Source organism: Pundamilia nyererei, unplaced genomic scaffold, assembly GCF_000239375.1.
Source record: "Pundamilia nyererei isolate P.nyererei 1_Seehausen unplaced genomic scaffold, PunNye1.0 scaffold00042, whole genome shotgun sequence".
Lineage (NCBI taxonomy): Eukaryota > Metazoa > Chordata > Actinopteri > Cichliformes > Cichlidae > Pundamilia > Pundamilia nyererei.
In genome coordinates, this window is record NW_005187443.1 from 2,742,806 (window position 1) to 2,756,899 (window position 14,094).

Here is a 14,094-nt window from a genome sequence, read left to right on the forward strand (position 1 = left end):
TGTGTGTGTGTGTGTGTGTGTGTGTGTGTGTGTGTGTGTGTGTGTGTGTGTGTGTGTGTGGCAGCAAAAGTGAGGATTTAAAGAAAAAATGTAGTGGTGGGGGCATGGTGGGATAGATGGAGGGCAGAGGATAAAGATGAGGGTAGGATGGAGGGTGAGAGAAGGCAATTGCCCCCTCCAGTCATTAGCGCTGGATAGGGGTTTTAGCTATAAGGTCTGGAAGCCACAGACCCCCATTCTGCTTAACCCAGGCCTGCTATCCATTAATGGGGATCAAACGCACAGGGAGATGAAGCTCTCTGTGTGTATGCGTGCACACACACACACACACACACACACACACACACACACACACACTTGTTTACAAGACTGTGTGTGTACATAAAGTGTGTGTAATCGAGCATATGTTCTGGGTACTAGCGCCTATAAGTAACATTATGGTTTTGTGTGTGTGCCCTTCATGCCCTTAGCTGCTTAGACATGTGCTTTGTTCTTCTAGTATGTGTGTGCATTGGTGTGCGTTTTCTACTATGTTACTTCTTTCCCCAATCATGTGCTTGGATTGGGGAAACTTGAAAATAAGTGTCCCCTCAAAATATATGTGTGTTACCATTAAAAAGAGCAGCACATCCCACAGCTCATGTTCCTTTCTTCTGTGCTCCTATGGTCAGGATTATAATCAGAAACCCTATAGGTATGTTCCTATAGGGTGCAAGGTGTGTATACATGTCCATACTGTATGTGTTGCACCGAGTGAATCAATTTAATGGGAATGAACTTCTTTGACTATAAGTTAAGTTTCCTGAAGTAGACGAACTTGGTGTTGTATCTTGCCCCAGCGTGCAGCTGGGTTCGGTGACGAGCAGCTATCAAACTGATGGATGATTGTGATGATGGGGTGTGTGTGTGCAGATGGAGCCTCATATATGTCATCAAAAGGTCATCTGGCTTGAACAGAGGTATCTTCAGCCAGGACACACAGGGCTGTGATATAACATACTGTTACACTCATAGCACAATCTGCATTTAAAAATATTTATCTACCAAGCCCCAGCCATGGCAGTGGTTATACAGTGACCATTGATGATCCCACTGGGTGTCAAACAGGCAAAGAATGTTTCCATTTTATGGCCTGACTTTGATTTAAGCCACCTACAGAATCAGCACCTCTGAAAAAGCCTCTCACAGAGCAGACCTCAGATACATCTCACCCATTTTCAATTCGACAGCCTATTTTAGGTCTATTAAATACAGACATATTCCCATCATGTACAACCCCTTTTTTTCTTTCCCCCTCCCTCTCGTTTTGCTTCCTTCACTCACCACACTAATGAGACAGAAGGAAAAAAAAAAAAAAAACAACAACCAGGGAGCAGCTGGAAATGGGGAGCAGCAGAGATGCGACATGCTCTGTCTGCCTCCTCCCCAACCCCCCAACCCCTTCCTCTCCTCACCATCACACTAGAGAAAGCCTTCACCAGAAGAAGAGTGCGCGCACACACACACACACCCCCCATCTGACCTATAACTCTCCCTGCACTCCCCATGTATGTAATGTCTGGCTTATTAGCAAGCCATCATGGTGGCGATGTTTGTAGCTGGTGTGAATGTGTGTTGGTGTGCAATGAAATCCAGTGGGGATGATTTGTGTGAGTACAGAGAATGAGTGTAGAGTTGGTAGGAATGTCAAAATATGCACAAGGGAAGTGTGTTCTGGACATTTAGTAACAGGCTGCTCTACAGGAACTATTCAAACATGCAACACAACAAAAATAAATGTTAGTATTTATGAGTATGTACCTTTGGCAAATACTGAATAGTCAGGTGCTGGATATGGAGAATTTGAATCCTAAAAACTCTTACATGTATCACAAGTAAGAGTTTTAAAAAGTATGTTGTCCCAGCAGACACTATGTCGAAAAAGTATTGCAATGGCAACATGTCTGCTGGGACTGAATGTGTGTCCTAGTGTATTTGTTGGACATGAACTCACCTGTCTGTCAGTCAAAGTGTAGATGTACTGCTGGTCTGGGCTGAACAGCATGTCTCTCAGTAAGGGACTTCCTCCTTCACTTACGGTCACCTTCTCATATAGCACTGCTGGACGGCTGGCGTTTATGGAGTTAACCAAGATCTGCAAAAAAGAAACACACGGGAAAACTCATTTGGATATGAAAACAATAAAAAGATGATGCAGAAAAGTGATGTACATGAATACAGCAATAATATCAGACAGCAGCTGCTTAAAAAACCCTGTGCTTTTACAGTAGAAACCCTTGAAGCTAAATAAAAATAACGTGTTGCTTGTAGAGAAATGATGCAGCGTTAATCCAAGTGGACCATTGATGCACAATAAAAATAAACACGCTTAATTCCTCTAGATTTGCCGCACAAATAAAGGAAATAAAATGGTGACAAATTTATCTTCATTTTCACATCTCCCTTTAAATATCCATGATAAATAAATAAATAAATAAATAAATACACTCAAGCTGCACTTTTTTCTACAAACCAAAGTTCAAACACACTAAAGTGTCTATGGATGTTGTTCCAGCTGGTGAAATAAGCTGATTTCACTTCAACAGTAACAGGTGGTAGTTATTATAAGGTGGGAGGCATGAAATTATCAAAATTTTGGAAAAAGGTTGAGAGCACCTGTTCTACAGAGCTATGTAAAAGGCTTAATTGAAAGGTTGTGTTAATAGCAGTATTGAGTCTCGTATAATTATTGCGAACACAGATGTGATTACAGAGGTAGATGCATGGAAGGGAACAATATTGACAGGATGGTGCTGTTATCATGACTATAGACATCTTTTGTTCAGCACCTGGGAGGAATAAACTTTAAAAATTATGAGCAAAAAATAAAAAAAGTTAAGTATGAAAACAGTGTGGTCCTGTATAATGATAGAAAGCATAACAGTGAGTCACATCTCTGCATGTGAACAACAACCTGATCACCCAAAGCACCTGTAGACAAATATAATACAGAGCAAGCAAGTCAGCATGTGCACAAACATGCACGTGAACGGATGCTCAAATTTTTCTTTGTGAGTTTTGGCAAATAATTTGCCAAGATATGGAAAGTAATGGAGCAGATACAAGATAGGAGATTGGCTTGCTGGTGTGGCTGTGAGCCAAAGTCATCTCAGCAGCAAATGAAAAGTACAAAGCAGCGGGGGGGAGGGCAAGTATCAGCTCTCCATTACCGAGCTTTGTCGACTCGCACTGCTATCAGCCCACAGTGACAAGGGAAGGACAGCAGGCAATGACTAGCTGGAAAATGATACTAAATTCACACACTGACAAATAGGTTCACATCCAGATAGATGAAAGAATGATAAGATGACAACCCACACACCAAGTGATAGATATGCAAGCACTAGTTTGATTGAGATATATATATGCACACACACAGGAAAAAGAAACATGTGGGTGAACAATGAACACACTTTGTGATGAAAAAAAAATTATTTACAGTTTTGCCAAAAGAAACCAAGGGCAACAATCCCATTATCGCTCTCTGCTGTGTGCGTGTACGCGTGTGTGTATGAGTGTGTGTGCCAAAGAGAAGGGGAGAGAGAGATAGTGAGATCGAGTGAAAGAAAGAGCTCATAAGGCTGTGATAAAGCTCTGGAGATGAGAGGAAATATGGATGTTATTATCTAGATAATAGGCCCGTAAACAAAGGATACATTTCATTCACGGATGGTTCGCATCTAGACGAGTTTGCACACGCACACAAACACACATACCAGCACATAAGGCAACACAATTTTTAAGTGCAGACAACCAGAATAAAGAAAAACAGCTGCTGATGCACACAGAGGTGAAAGAATAGCTTTTGTTCTGTGGCCTCTATGTATCATTTTTTCCCACTCCCTTAAAAAAAATGAGACATTTCCATTGGCAGCCATATCTATCTCTGGATCCAGCACCCAAGTCCAGTTCACTGGCTAATGACCAGTCTGAGCCTACACTGGTTTTGCACACACAAATGCAATATACCACAGAGAATGTACGTCTGTCTTTCTGACAGCCTTCCTATCTTCTGTTTGCATCCATCTGCTTGTCAGTCTGTGCAAAATCCAGCCTGCAAAATCCCCAAGTTAAAACCAGTCTCTTTGCTGGTTTTAATATCAGCTTAGAAACAGGGACTGAAACATTGAATCTGACAAATAACACCTTTTCCCCCCTCATCTTTGTTCTGCTCAGGTTTCCCCCCCTCTCAGGATGCAGTTCATCTACAGTGCTAACATTTAAAAAAAAAAAGTAGTGTGCAGAGAGAAACAACGGTGAGAAAGATAGAAAACAGAAGAGTGGGTGAGTGAGAGTGGGTGACCTGCGGGGGGAGAGAGAGAAAAAAAAAACAGGTAATAAATCATTTCAAATCAATTCATTCCACAAGTGCAGAGTGCGAGGCTGCCCAGAGTTACAGGAAGAGAACAAAAGACTATGGAATATATAAGCTGAACAGATGGATGGAGGAATGGATAGATGGATGGGATACTTAAAGAAGATCTAATTCAATCAAACTGAGCTGCTATGTCTGGAATTCGAGGTTACGCTCTAATAACAAGGTTAACATGGCAGGGTCTGTGCATTTAGAAGGGTTTAAAGCTAATACAAGGGCTAAGTGTGTACAAATACGTGTGAAGATTCCTGTGTGGGTGTCCAAGCTCAACGCCAGCGTGCATACGGCTTGATTTTCAATTGATCTACAAGCATTTGTAGAGTGATAACATGTAAAGATGTTTTCTCACACATATATAAAAATCACAGATTTATGTTTGCATCAGCTTGCATGCACAGCTCTTTGTGTGTGCCTATAAGCTAAGTTAAGAAATCAATGCAATTGTCAGTAATCAAGCGGGAAGCTGTTGCTGTCTGATTGTGTCCTCTGTATTGCTTAGCTTACCATTAAGTCCTTGATGGATGAATCTACAGAATGATGCTGTGCTTGTATTTTCAAAACAAGCCCCATCTCTACTCTCTACATGTATAATGTAACGTTAATAGACTTTAAACACATTAAAGGCACTGTCTTAAGCAAAGGTGAGGGAAAGCAGTAAGAGGAGACAGTAGAGAGAGGAAATGATGCGGCACAAACGCTGCTGGAAATGAACCTTAGTCTTTGTCTTTCTGTGGTTCTGACGTAAACAGTCTATAACCTGACATTTCATAACTTTCTTAAGTGCTATTCAGAGTACCTCCATGACCAAAATAGGCATTCCTTCCTGTAGTGATAATGTTTTGTCAGCTAAAATAATTGAGAATACATAGAAGTGAAGAGAAGATGTTTTTACTACATCTGTGTCATGAGGAAGAAAGAAAAAAAAAAGGAAAACAGTGGTTTTACAACACAGAAAACAAATCTGAATTCTAATATTTAAAACATTAAATAAGAGACAACTTAAACGTCTAGTGTATCCATAAATTTCTAACCTTCCCCAAAAACTATTTTTACAACACTGATACTTCTCCCTCTGGCAACGTGTCGCTTGATATTCAAAAACCATGCATAATCCCTGTATCAGAAGATGCGATTGTAACCAAATAAACCAACAATTTACCAGCTCCATACTGAAACATTCCAAACAACCACCTATCTCATCATCCTGCAACATCTAATATCCATTTTTTTCCTGTTCTATGATCATTAACATCTCTCTCAACCTGCAAATCCATCCAAAAGCCCCTAATGCTGGGTTTATCTGTGCCAGGCAGGCCTGGTTTGCTCTGATAGATACATGGGATAGCTAGCTGGTGATAAGGAAGGTGGGGGTATGAGGGTAAAGAAGCTGGATGATAAGACAGTAGCACGTCAGTGAGAATGATGCCTGTCATTGGCTCAAGTGACAACTGATGAAGCTAGTGTACATAAGAGATGTAAAGATTCAGAAAGAGGCAGACACCATAAGATGCCTTCTATTGTGTACAGAATAAAATGCAGAAAGAGACTCAGAAAGGCTGCAGGAAACAGGGGAGTAAAGATGGGTGGAGGAGAAGAGGCACAAATTTTCATATAAGCATCTGTCTTAAACTGTCGATTTAAGTATTAAGTCTGACTACAAGTGAGAGGGAAATCACTTAAAAAGAAGGCAAAAAAGGACATCAAATGCCTCAAGACTGTAATTAGCATCACAAGGAGTGGAACTAAACAGACTGGTCCAGGTGTTCCCAGGTCTGTCTGAGAGTTGTAACACTTCAGCAAGACCACGGACTCTGGATAATGGCTTTGACATTTCAGAGCAGATTCGGAGAAGTGAGTGAACATAAAGCTTGGCTCACTAATAGCATGAAGCTGCACACAAACCACACCGCCACAGACACCACATCTAAAGAAGGGTAAACTTGGCATAACTAGGTCCATGCATTCATACATAATGGCTGCAAGCCCCACATTCCTGACTTTGATGTGATGTGGGCCCCCAAGTGAATGTGCATGTGTGTGTTTATGGGGCCCCACCGAAGTAGGCCCTCTACAGAACAAAGGGAAATGAAAGAAAGTGTTAAATGGGTGAGGAACCGAACAAAAGATTGGTATGCACCCACAATCCCTGGACAGTAGGGGTATGATAAAGAGGTTGAAGAGCAAACAAGAGACTTGTGCACCTCAGTGATTCTGTATTCTTGGCTAGCAAGCTCATTTTACAGCCTACCCTACCACACAATACAAAGCAACTGTGCCTCATTTAATTTCCCACTCAGCCAAATTAACTAATACAATAGCCCAACCACAATTTACTGGACACTAGAGTAACCTAATGCCCGCTTCTTGCAAACACCTCTCAAACCTTTTTCCCTTCTTTCAGCACTTTTGTTTCTCCGAGTCGGGGCTTTCAGATAAAGACCTGAAATCACTCACTTCCTATCGCGTAGTGAGCTTGGCAGAACTTGAGCGCAGCACGACACAAAACAAATATATCTGTTGTTCTCGAGTGGCAGCAGTCATCAGAAAACACACAATTTACTCCTTGATGCGTGTGTGTCTGTGTGCATGTGTGTTTAATGGACTATTGCATTGTTTTCTGTTTCAGAAACAGCAGGAGGATGTTGGCCCTAAGGAAGCACTGGACCCTCTAAACTGTACACTCAAAACAAAAACATCTATACTGGGTTACTGGGAAGCAGTACACTCTATTGTATTTTAGTTACCATGCATTGTTAGAGAAAACAGAGCATCCATTCAGTGTGTACAAATGGTTTCAATGGAATAAACAGTTTTATCTTCCCCCAAAAAATAAAATAAAACAAAACCCTTCTGGAGATTTAGTTATGTGTGTATGGCTGACTGTGAAGTAGTATGAAGCTGGGAGCAGATGGAACATCACACATGAGTGACTGATGGCCCTGATGCTTCTATGGGACAAATCCCACTTCACCACACACAGACACACACATATACATACACACCATAGGCAGCCAACACACATAGGAGCCCTGAGCAAACCTTTACCATATGTGGGTCAGACAGTCATACCAAACAGCCTTTTCTTTAAGAGAGCCAAGACAGACAAAGAGCTATGGTGACAATGATGGAGGTGGTGTACCCTCAAACACATGTACAGACACACACGAGCTCTGTGTGTCTGCTATCATAACACTGTATGTCTGGAACGGCTTATTTTAAGGTCTGGGAGGGAGAGCAGACACAAACATGGGTTTTTATTCAAAAAGAAGCTTTATTGGTGCAGAATGATTAAACAATGTTATTTGTATTTGCGGGAGAGTTAGTAAAAGGAAGTCTTACTCGCTTCTGGATATTACTTATTCATGTAGGTTTATTTATATAGATAGACAGTACGAGCACCCAAAAGGCTTAACAACCTAGATTAAGGGAAAGAAAAGGCAACGAAGGCAGTGTGCGTCAAAAATGCAATAACTAGCTGCAGCTCCCAGACAAAAACACACACTCCCACACTTCACTAGTACGCCAGCAATTCTTCCACACACCACCACACCCTAGCACAGGTTTCCTACCCAGTTTCGATTTCCATTTAAAAAGTCCCAGACTAGATTTTTCATGGCCACATTTGTGAGCGAGTACACAGTGCTAGATGTTTATTATGTAAAAAGTTTTAAAATCTATACTATGTGGGCTATTATGTTGTCAAATATCAGCCAGAACACTAGTTGAACGGACTATCCCTCACATAAAGCAATTAACTTTAAACCCCAGATGGCAGATCTGTGTAGGCGTTTTCACTCAGTTGCATGCCATGACGTCTTGCCTTCTCCCTAGAAAAACCACTAACTGTATGATCAGTTTATATTTACAAATCCTACATTTTACATTTTGTGGGGGGGGACAATAGGCACAGCAGTCTGGGAACAAAATCTTTCACACATTTTGTTTTTAACAGACCTCAAAATAACTCAAATGAAATTCTATACTTTGGAACCTTGTTAGCAACAATAAATCACACATCGTCAAATCTCCTTTTACTTAGAAGCACAAAGAATTCTGGGTATTTCAAGCGCTTGTCTATCACTGTTCCAACTTGAACGAAAAACAGAGTTATTTTAAGCTTTTTTAATGTTTTTTTGTACATTTATGATCTTACACCACAGCACTTGTGTTTTTGTTTTTTCTAAGCTGCACCTGACACGTTCCATCAAGGATACTGAAGCTCACGCTTTACAGTCGATGAAGTCAAATATGTAGCTCTGCAATCTGATTCTGTCATATCAGGTTACTTGCTTTGCCAAATCTTATCAACCGTCTTTGGTATTCGTCCACATGTCTACACCATGGTTATTCATGTGTGAGCCAGTGGCCTTTCACCAGCAGTACTCCCCAAAAGGTCACACACTCGCACACGTGTGCACACACACATCTACAGCTGCAGAAACATGTAACAGGCTATGGAGGAAGAGGAGGGGAGAAAACACAAAAGGAAAAAAGAAAAGGAACAAAACGTCCAAGCCACATGTGGTATCTCTCTCCTAGAGCACATGTGTGCATACAATAACATGAAGGTAGGACATGGAGATAGAAAGTGAGCTGCTTTAAGAGCAAATTAAAGCTATTCATCATTGTTGATGCCTTTTAATCCTCACGCTTGCTGAAATTAAAAGCCCTAGTCATTGTTATATCCTTTACTTCTCTGCCAATACATTGCTCTCCTTTTTCTTAATTCATCTATCACGCATTCTTACTCCCATTTCATCTTTCCTTCTTCATACCGTCTCCTTTCTTCCTCTTTTCACCCTCTGAATTAAATGCCTTTAGCTAACAGTCGTCAGATAAGTGTGTGTAGCGAGTTGCTAGACACGGCACAGCGGCAGCATTTCATCTTCCAACCATCACTAAATCACACTAACTCAATCATCTGCATCTCCACGCGCGCGCACACATACATACGCACACAAGGCTGAGAGCGTGAGAAGCCCTGCATCTAGAGAGGTGCTTTACTATGACTGATTTTATCAGCTGTCTTGCAAACGGGGGAAGAAATTGCACCACAACATTATCATATACAATAAGATGAGACTCGAAGATAGAGCTTTCCAATTGAATGCCTTTTTAGTGTCGCCATTCAAATGAGAAAAGACCTCCTCTTACATTGAGGAGAAACACAAATCCCTTATGGGATATCTCAACCAAAACAATATTACACATTTACATCAAAGACTGCTGAGAGGATGTTTACGTTAAAGACAAAGTGCCTAGACTTAAGTCGAGATTTAATATTGATATGTTTACGGGTGTGTTCAAGCAAGAATGGCAACATGTTATAGGATTCCTGAAGTGACATTGGCATCTCCGGATGACTGCGAAGCCTCGAAGCCACTGAGAAACTGTGAGGAGCTCTGCTAACAAGCTGCTAGCCTCCAGACTTATCAGACATAGGAAGGTGGGAAAGTACACAAAGATCGGGAAGAGTGCTTAATGCAACCGGGTGTGGGGGGTGTGCATGTGGCTTTGAAGAGGGCAGTGAACCACATACAAACACAGGAAGAGATCAGCTGAACAACTGTGTTTGTATTGTGTGTGTGCGTAGGAATGTGGAAGGTTGTGTTTGTATGAAAGAAAGTGTATGTGCATACAAACTAAGTGAGGCAGTCTATCAATTTGCATGTGTAGCTGAGTGCTTGCGTGCAGTGAATACAAGCAAAGTGTGCAATTGTGTGCACAGAGTTAATCAACATCAGTCACAATAATAAGGCATCAATTAATAGCTGGAGAAAACGCACAAAAAAAATAATACACACACCCCCACTCTGATGTGACACTATGCAGCACCGCTTGACCCACCATTTATTAACTATATCAGCCATTCACTAGGATTACAGTGAATAGGACCTCATCTTCAGCTGTAATTACTAAGGTAGGTGTGTGTGCATGCATGTGTGTGTGTGTGTCTCTTCCTGTGGGAGAGCCAAAGTGATTACATGGCCACTGGTGCCTCTAATAACATCTTTTAGGGAGAGAGAGGAAGAAAGAGAGAGAGATGAGTGATTTCCATCTTTTCTGGGTAGGACCAGAATTATGGCAAGGAAATTCTATGGTGGTTAAGATGTGGGTCTGTTTTGACTGTGCTGCCATGTAAGAGTGTGTGCTTGCACGTGTGTGTGTGTGTGCGCGTGCAGATTTTTGTAATGGATGTAACACAAGAGGCTAATGGGAGCCACGCCAAAACTACACCTCAGTGTAATGTGTGCCAAACCATTCCTGGCCACAAATGCCTTCCTCTCCACAGCCCCTTTCATTTATTTCTCTCCCGCTCTGTTCATTTTATTTTACCCCTACCTAAAAGTTCCTCTGGGAGGAGTACTTTCTTCACTATAATCTTTTTCCCCCTCTTCTCTTTTGTGTTTAGACACTTCTCTACTTCCCTTAATCCTGACTTTTTTCTTCTTTTTTTAAAGGCCTTTCTCTCAACAGCATATTCCTCTTTTGCTTTTATTCAAAACACAGAAAAGTTAAACTCTTATTTGGCTCTCAAACATTGCAAACGCCCATAACAAGTAAAGAGCGAGCAAGAAAAGACTGGGAGAAGATGACATAAACAAAGTCTAAATGTGCGCAGGGCACTAAATGGCACAAACCAGTGAAACCACAGCACTGTCAGCTGGCGACAGAGAAGATGTTTTAAATTAGGAGCAAAGTTACTGGTAACAATAGGAAGCTTGGTGGCTTAAATGAGAGGAGATTTGGAGGGCAGAGAAAAGCAGCGACAGAACACACACATACACGAATAAAGTCTGGCAGCTATAAAGGATGAGGAATGCAGATGGTGTTTAAAATGAGCTTTACCGCGTGGTTTGCAGTGATTTACAGCCGTGGTCGCCCATGTGTATGTATGTGGGCTTAATCAGTGAGTTGCAGGGTGCTAGCGTGGTAGACTTTTCATAGTGTTGTCCTGTAAGTGTAATGTAAGATAGACTTAACCATAACACACACACACACACACACACTTTCATCTTAACCATCCTTTCTCTCTTTTCTTGCTCTTTTTTGTTTTTTTTCTTCTCTTGTTTAGTCTAGAAAATGTCAGACGAGTATCACGCTAACAGGTGTTTAAAGCCTTCTGACAATCCCAAATATACACAATGGCCAAAAAAAGAAGTAAAACATCACATTAAATAAACTGAAGACAGCAATTGTTTGACATTTTCCGTGTTAATCCAAGTTAACTTTCTGCACTTAGGGCTCGCTCTTTTTCCAAAGGTCAGCACCATCAAGACATCTTGCCATTTGTCAGCAAAACTGAATCTGAAAGTTCACCAAAGTTGAAACTGAGGGGAAAAAACTTGTTGCCCTGTGGGGAAATCCATAAGCTGTTGCAACAACAATGAAATGAACCAATTCCAATAAACACAGAGGTGACAAGGCCTTCAAACATTAACCGTTGAATAATATTTAAACACCCAAATCACGTTGTGATAGTTACTCCACCACAGGTTTTTGCCGGTGCCTATTCTGCTGTATGAGGTGGTCAAAAGTGCAAACTTTGGAGAATGAACAGTGTGTTAGGTTAAGAAATAGTTCTGTTTGTGCTGCGTGTGCTGGTTTCTGTATGAGAGGAGGAGGCACATTCCTGACGTGGCCGCCCTAATCCTACACTTCAATACAATCTTCTATTGCACACCAACCTATCAGCCTCTCTGTACATGTGCCAGTGAGTGCTCGTGAGCATGGTAATGCCTCTGTGTATGTAAAAACACCTCTGTGCACATTTACACTCACAGCCGGGCTTCCCCCTTTTTTAAAATCATCATCTACCAACACTCCATATGTCAGGGAATAACTGCAAAGACATTGGCATGGCAACCTCAAAACAATCAGCTGAAGGAGGAACACAGAACGAGAAAAGAATGTGTGTCTGCGCGCGCGTGTGTGTGTCTGCGCGCGCGTGTCTGCGCGCGCGTGTGTGTGCGTGCGTGCGTGCGTGTCTGCCTGCCATGTCTGAATGTTCTTACTTTTGAGTTTACAGGTGATGTGGTAAATGATCTGTAGGTCTGGTGGGATTTCTGCCATTAGCTTGACACAGTTGAACTGTGTTATTGTTTGTCCAGCAGGAGGAACCCTGTTGATCTTGGCAGCAGGATAACTGTTTATCCTGAATGTTGGATGGAGAATTTGTGATGGATGAGATTAAAGTTATTTCTGCAGAGTCTGGATGGGAAGAACGGTGTTTTAATAGTTTCAAAATGAAGATGTGATGAAGTATTTACTTGGCAATGAGTAAATTTAAAGAACTGGATTTTTGAAAGCACATATATGGCAGAGTTAGTTTTTTTGTATTTTTAAGTGATCTAGCACTAGGACTGTTCGATATAACGATATGCATCGGATGACGATATGAAAATGTCTATTGTTGTATTTTACGCTATCGTTTGCAAAATCAACTGTTTACGGCAATATTTTATTTTCATTGTTTTAATGGTCATTGTATAATTTCCCGAAGTTCTCTCTTCCTCTTATATTTAATATAGCCACACTACAGACGGACAAGCCATTGTTTTTATGCGTTGTCCTTAGCATCAACGACAGTAAAACGATCGCATGGCTCTGCCGTCCGCATGTTTATTTTCCACACAAACCTTTCACAATCAAGCTGAAGATCCTGTTCAGATTTTTCAAAATAAACTGAATCACGTGAAACAGAATGCAGAGTGTTTACGCATGAGAAGCTAAAAAGAGCCGTCAGGTGTTAAAAAACTAAAGCTTAGAACAGGCTTTTCCCCACAGCACAACGTGTAATAAATACTCTAAGAGAAAATTGAGGCCGTTTCAACTTATGTAACACTCGACTCCAGGTACACGACACCCAGCTGAAAACACGTCACGCAAGTCGACTTGCCCGAGGTTCACAGAATTAGCTGAAATTGTAAAATTTTTGTGATATACATCGTTATCGGGACGATAAATGTCTTATATTGGGATATGAGATTTTAATCGCACAGCCCTCTCTAGCACTGCTGTTTCCATTAAGTGAAAGGAACTCATGCTCTTTCTCCACCCAAGCAAAGACAACATTGGGTTGTGTCTGAAACCCAAAGCCTGACACAGCAGTATGGTGAGACCAAACTGAAACATTAACTTTCCCCAACCAGCTTTTATACCATCATCTCTCTTTTCTCTTTTCCCAGGTGAGGCCACCCACTTTTCCCCCAGATGACCAACTCTTGTTTGGGGATAAGCCAGAGAAGAATGTCCCTGGCTTGGGTTTAGCCCTGCTGCTGGGAATTCACCTCTGAAATTAAAGGAGGAGAATGCAAGAAGAACTGGGAAGGCTGCCACAAGCAAGAGTCAGAGCAATGTGCCTCCCAATACACCCTTTCAACACTTTTTCTTTCACCGATTCATCTCTGTGTTGTTCATTCAGAGCTTTCTCTCTTTACATTTTTATTTCTCACTCCATCTCATAGCTTTGTTCCCATTAATTTCCCCAACTCCCTCCCTGCTGGACCATTCTGCACTCCTAGTGTGCCGTAATGGCCCATAGGGAAAGCCTTGGCTGCTGCCCACCAAATACAACAAGCATGACTGATTCAAGAGCCAAACGACTGGACTGGACTGGACTGGACAGAGGGGAGAGGAAATGTTGTTCTCTATCTGAATATGAGGGGGGGGGGGGGGGG

General features: G+C 41.6%; 1 protein-coding gene across 4 annotated transcripts in view; it reads right to left on the reverse strand.

Moving 5' to 3' along the window:
* The window catches only part of plxna1b (plexin A1b), a 175,638-nt gene that overhangs the window by 88,964 nt on the left and 72,580 nt on the right, over positions 1-14,094 (reverse strand). For all 4 annotated transcript variants that reach the window (XM_005731319.1, XM_013910375.1, XM_005731318.1 and 1 more), the window contains exon 4: positions 1,994-2,134. In XM_005731319.1, the coding sequence (XP_005731376.1) occupies positions 1,994-2,134 (141 nt within the window). The remainder of the gene's footprint in view (positions 1-1,993; positions 2,135-14,094) is intronic.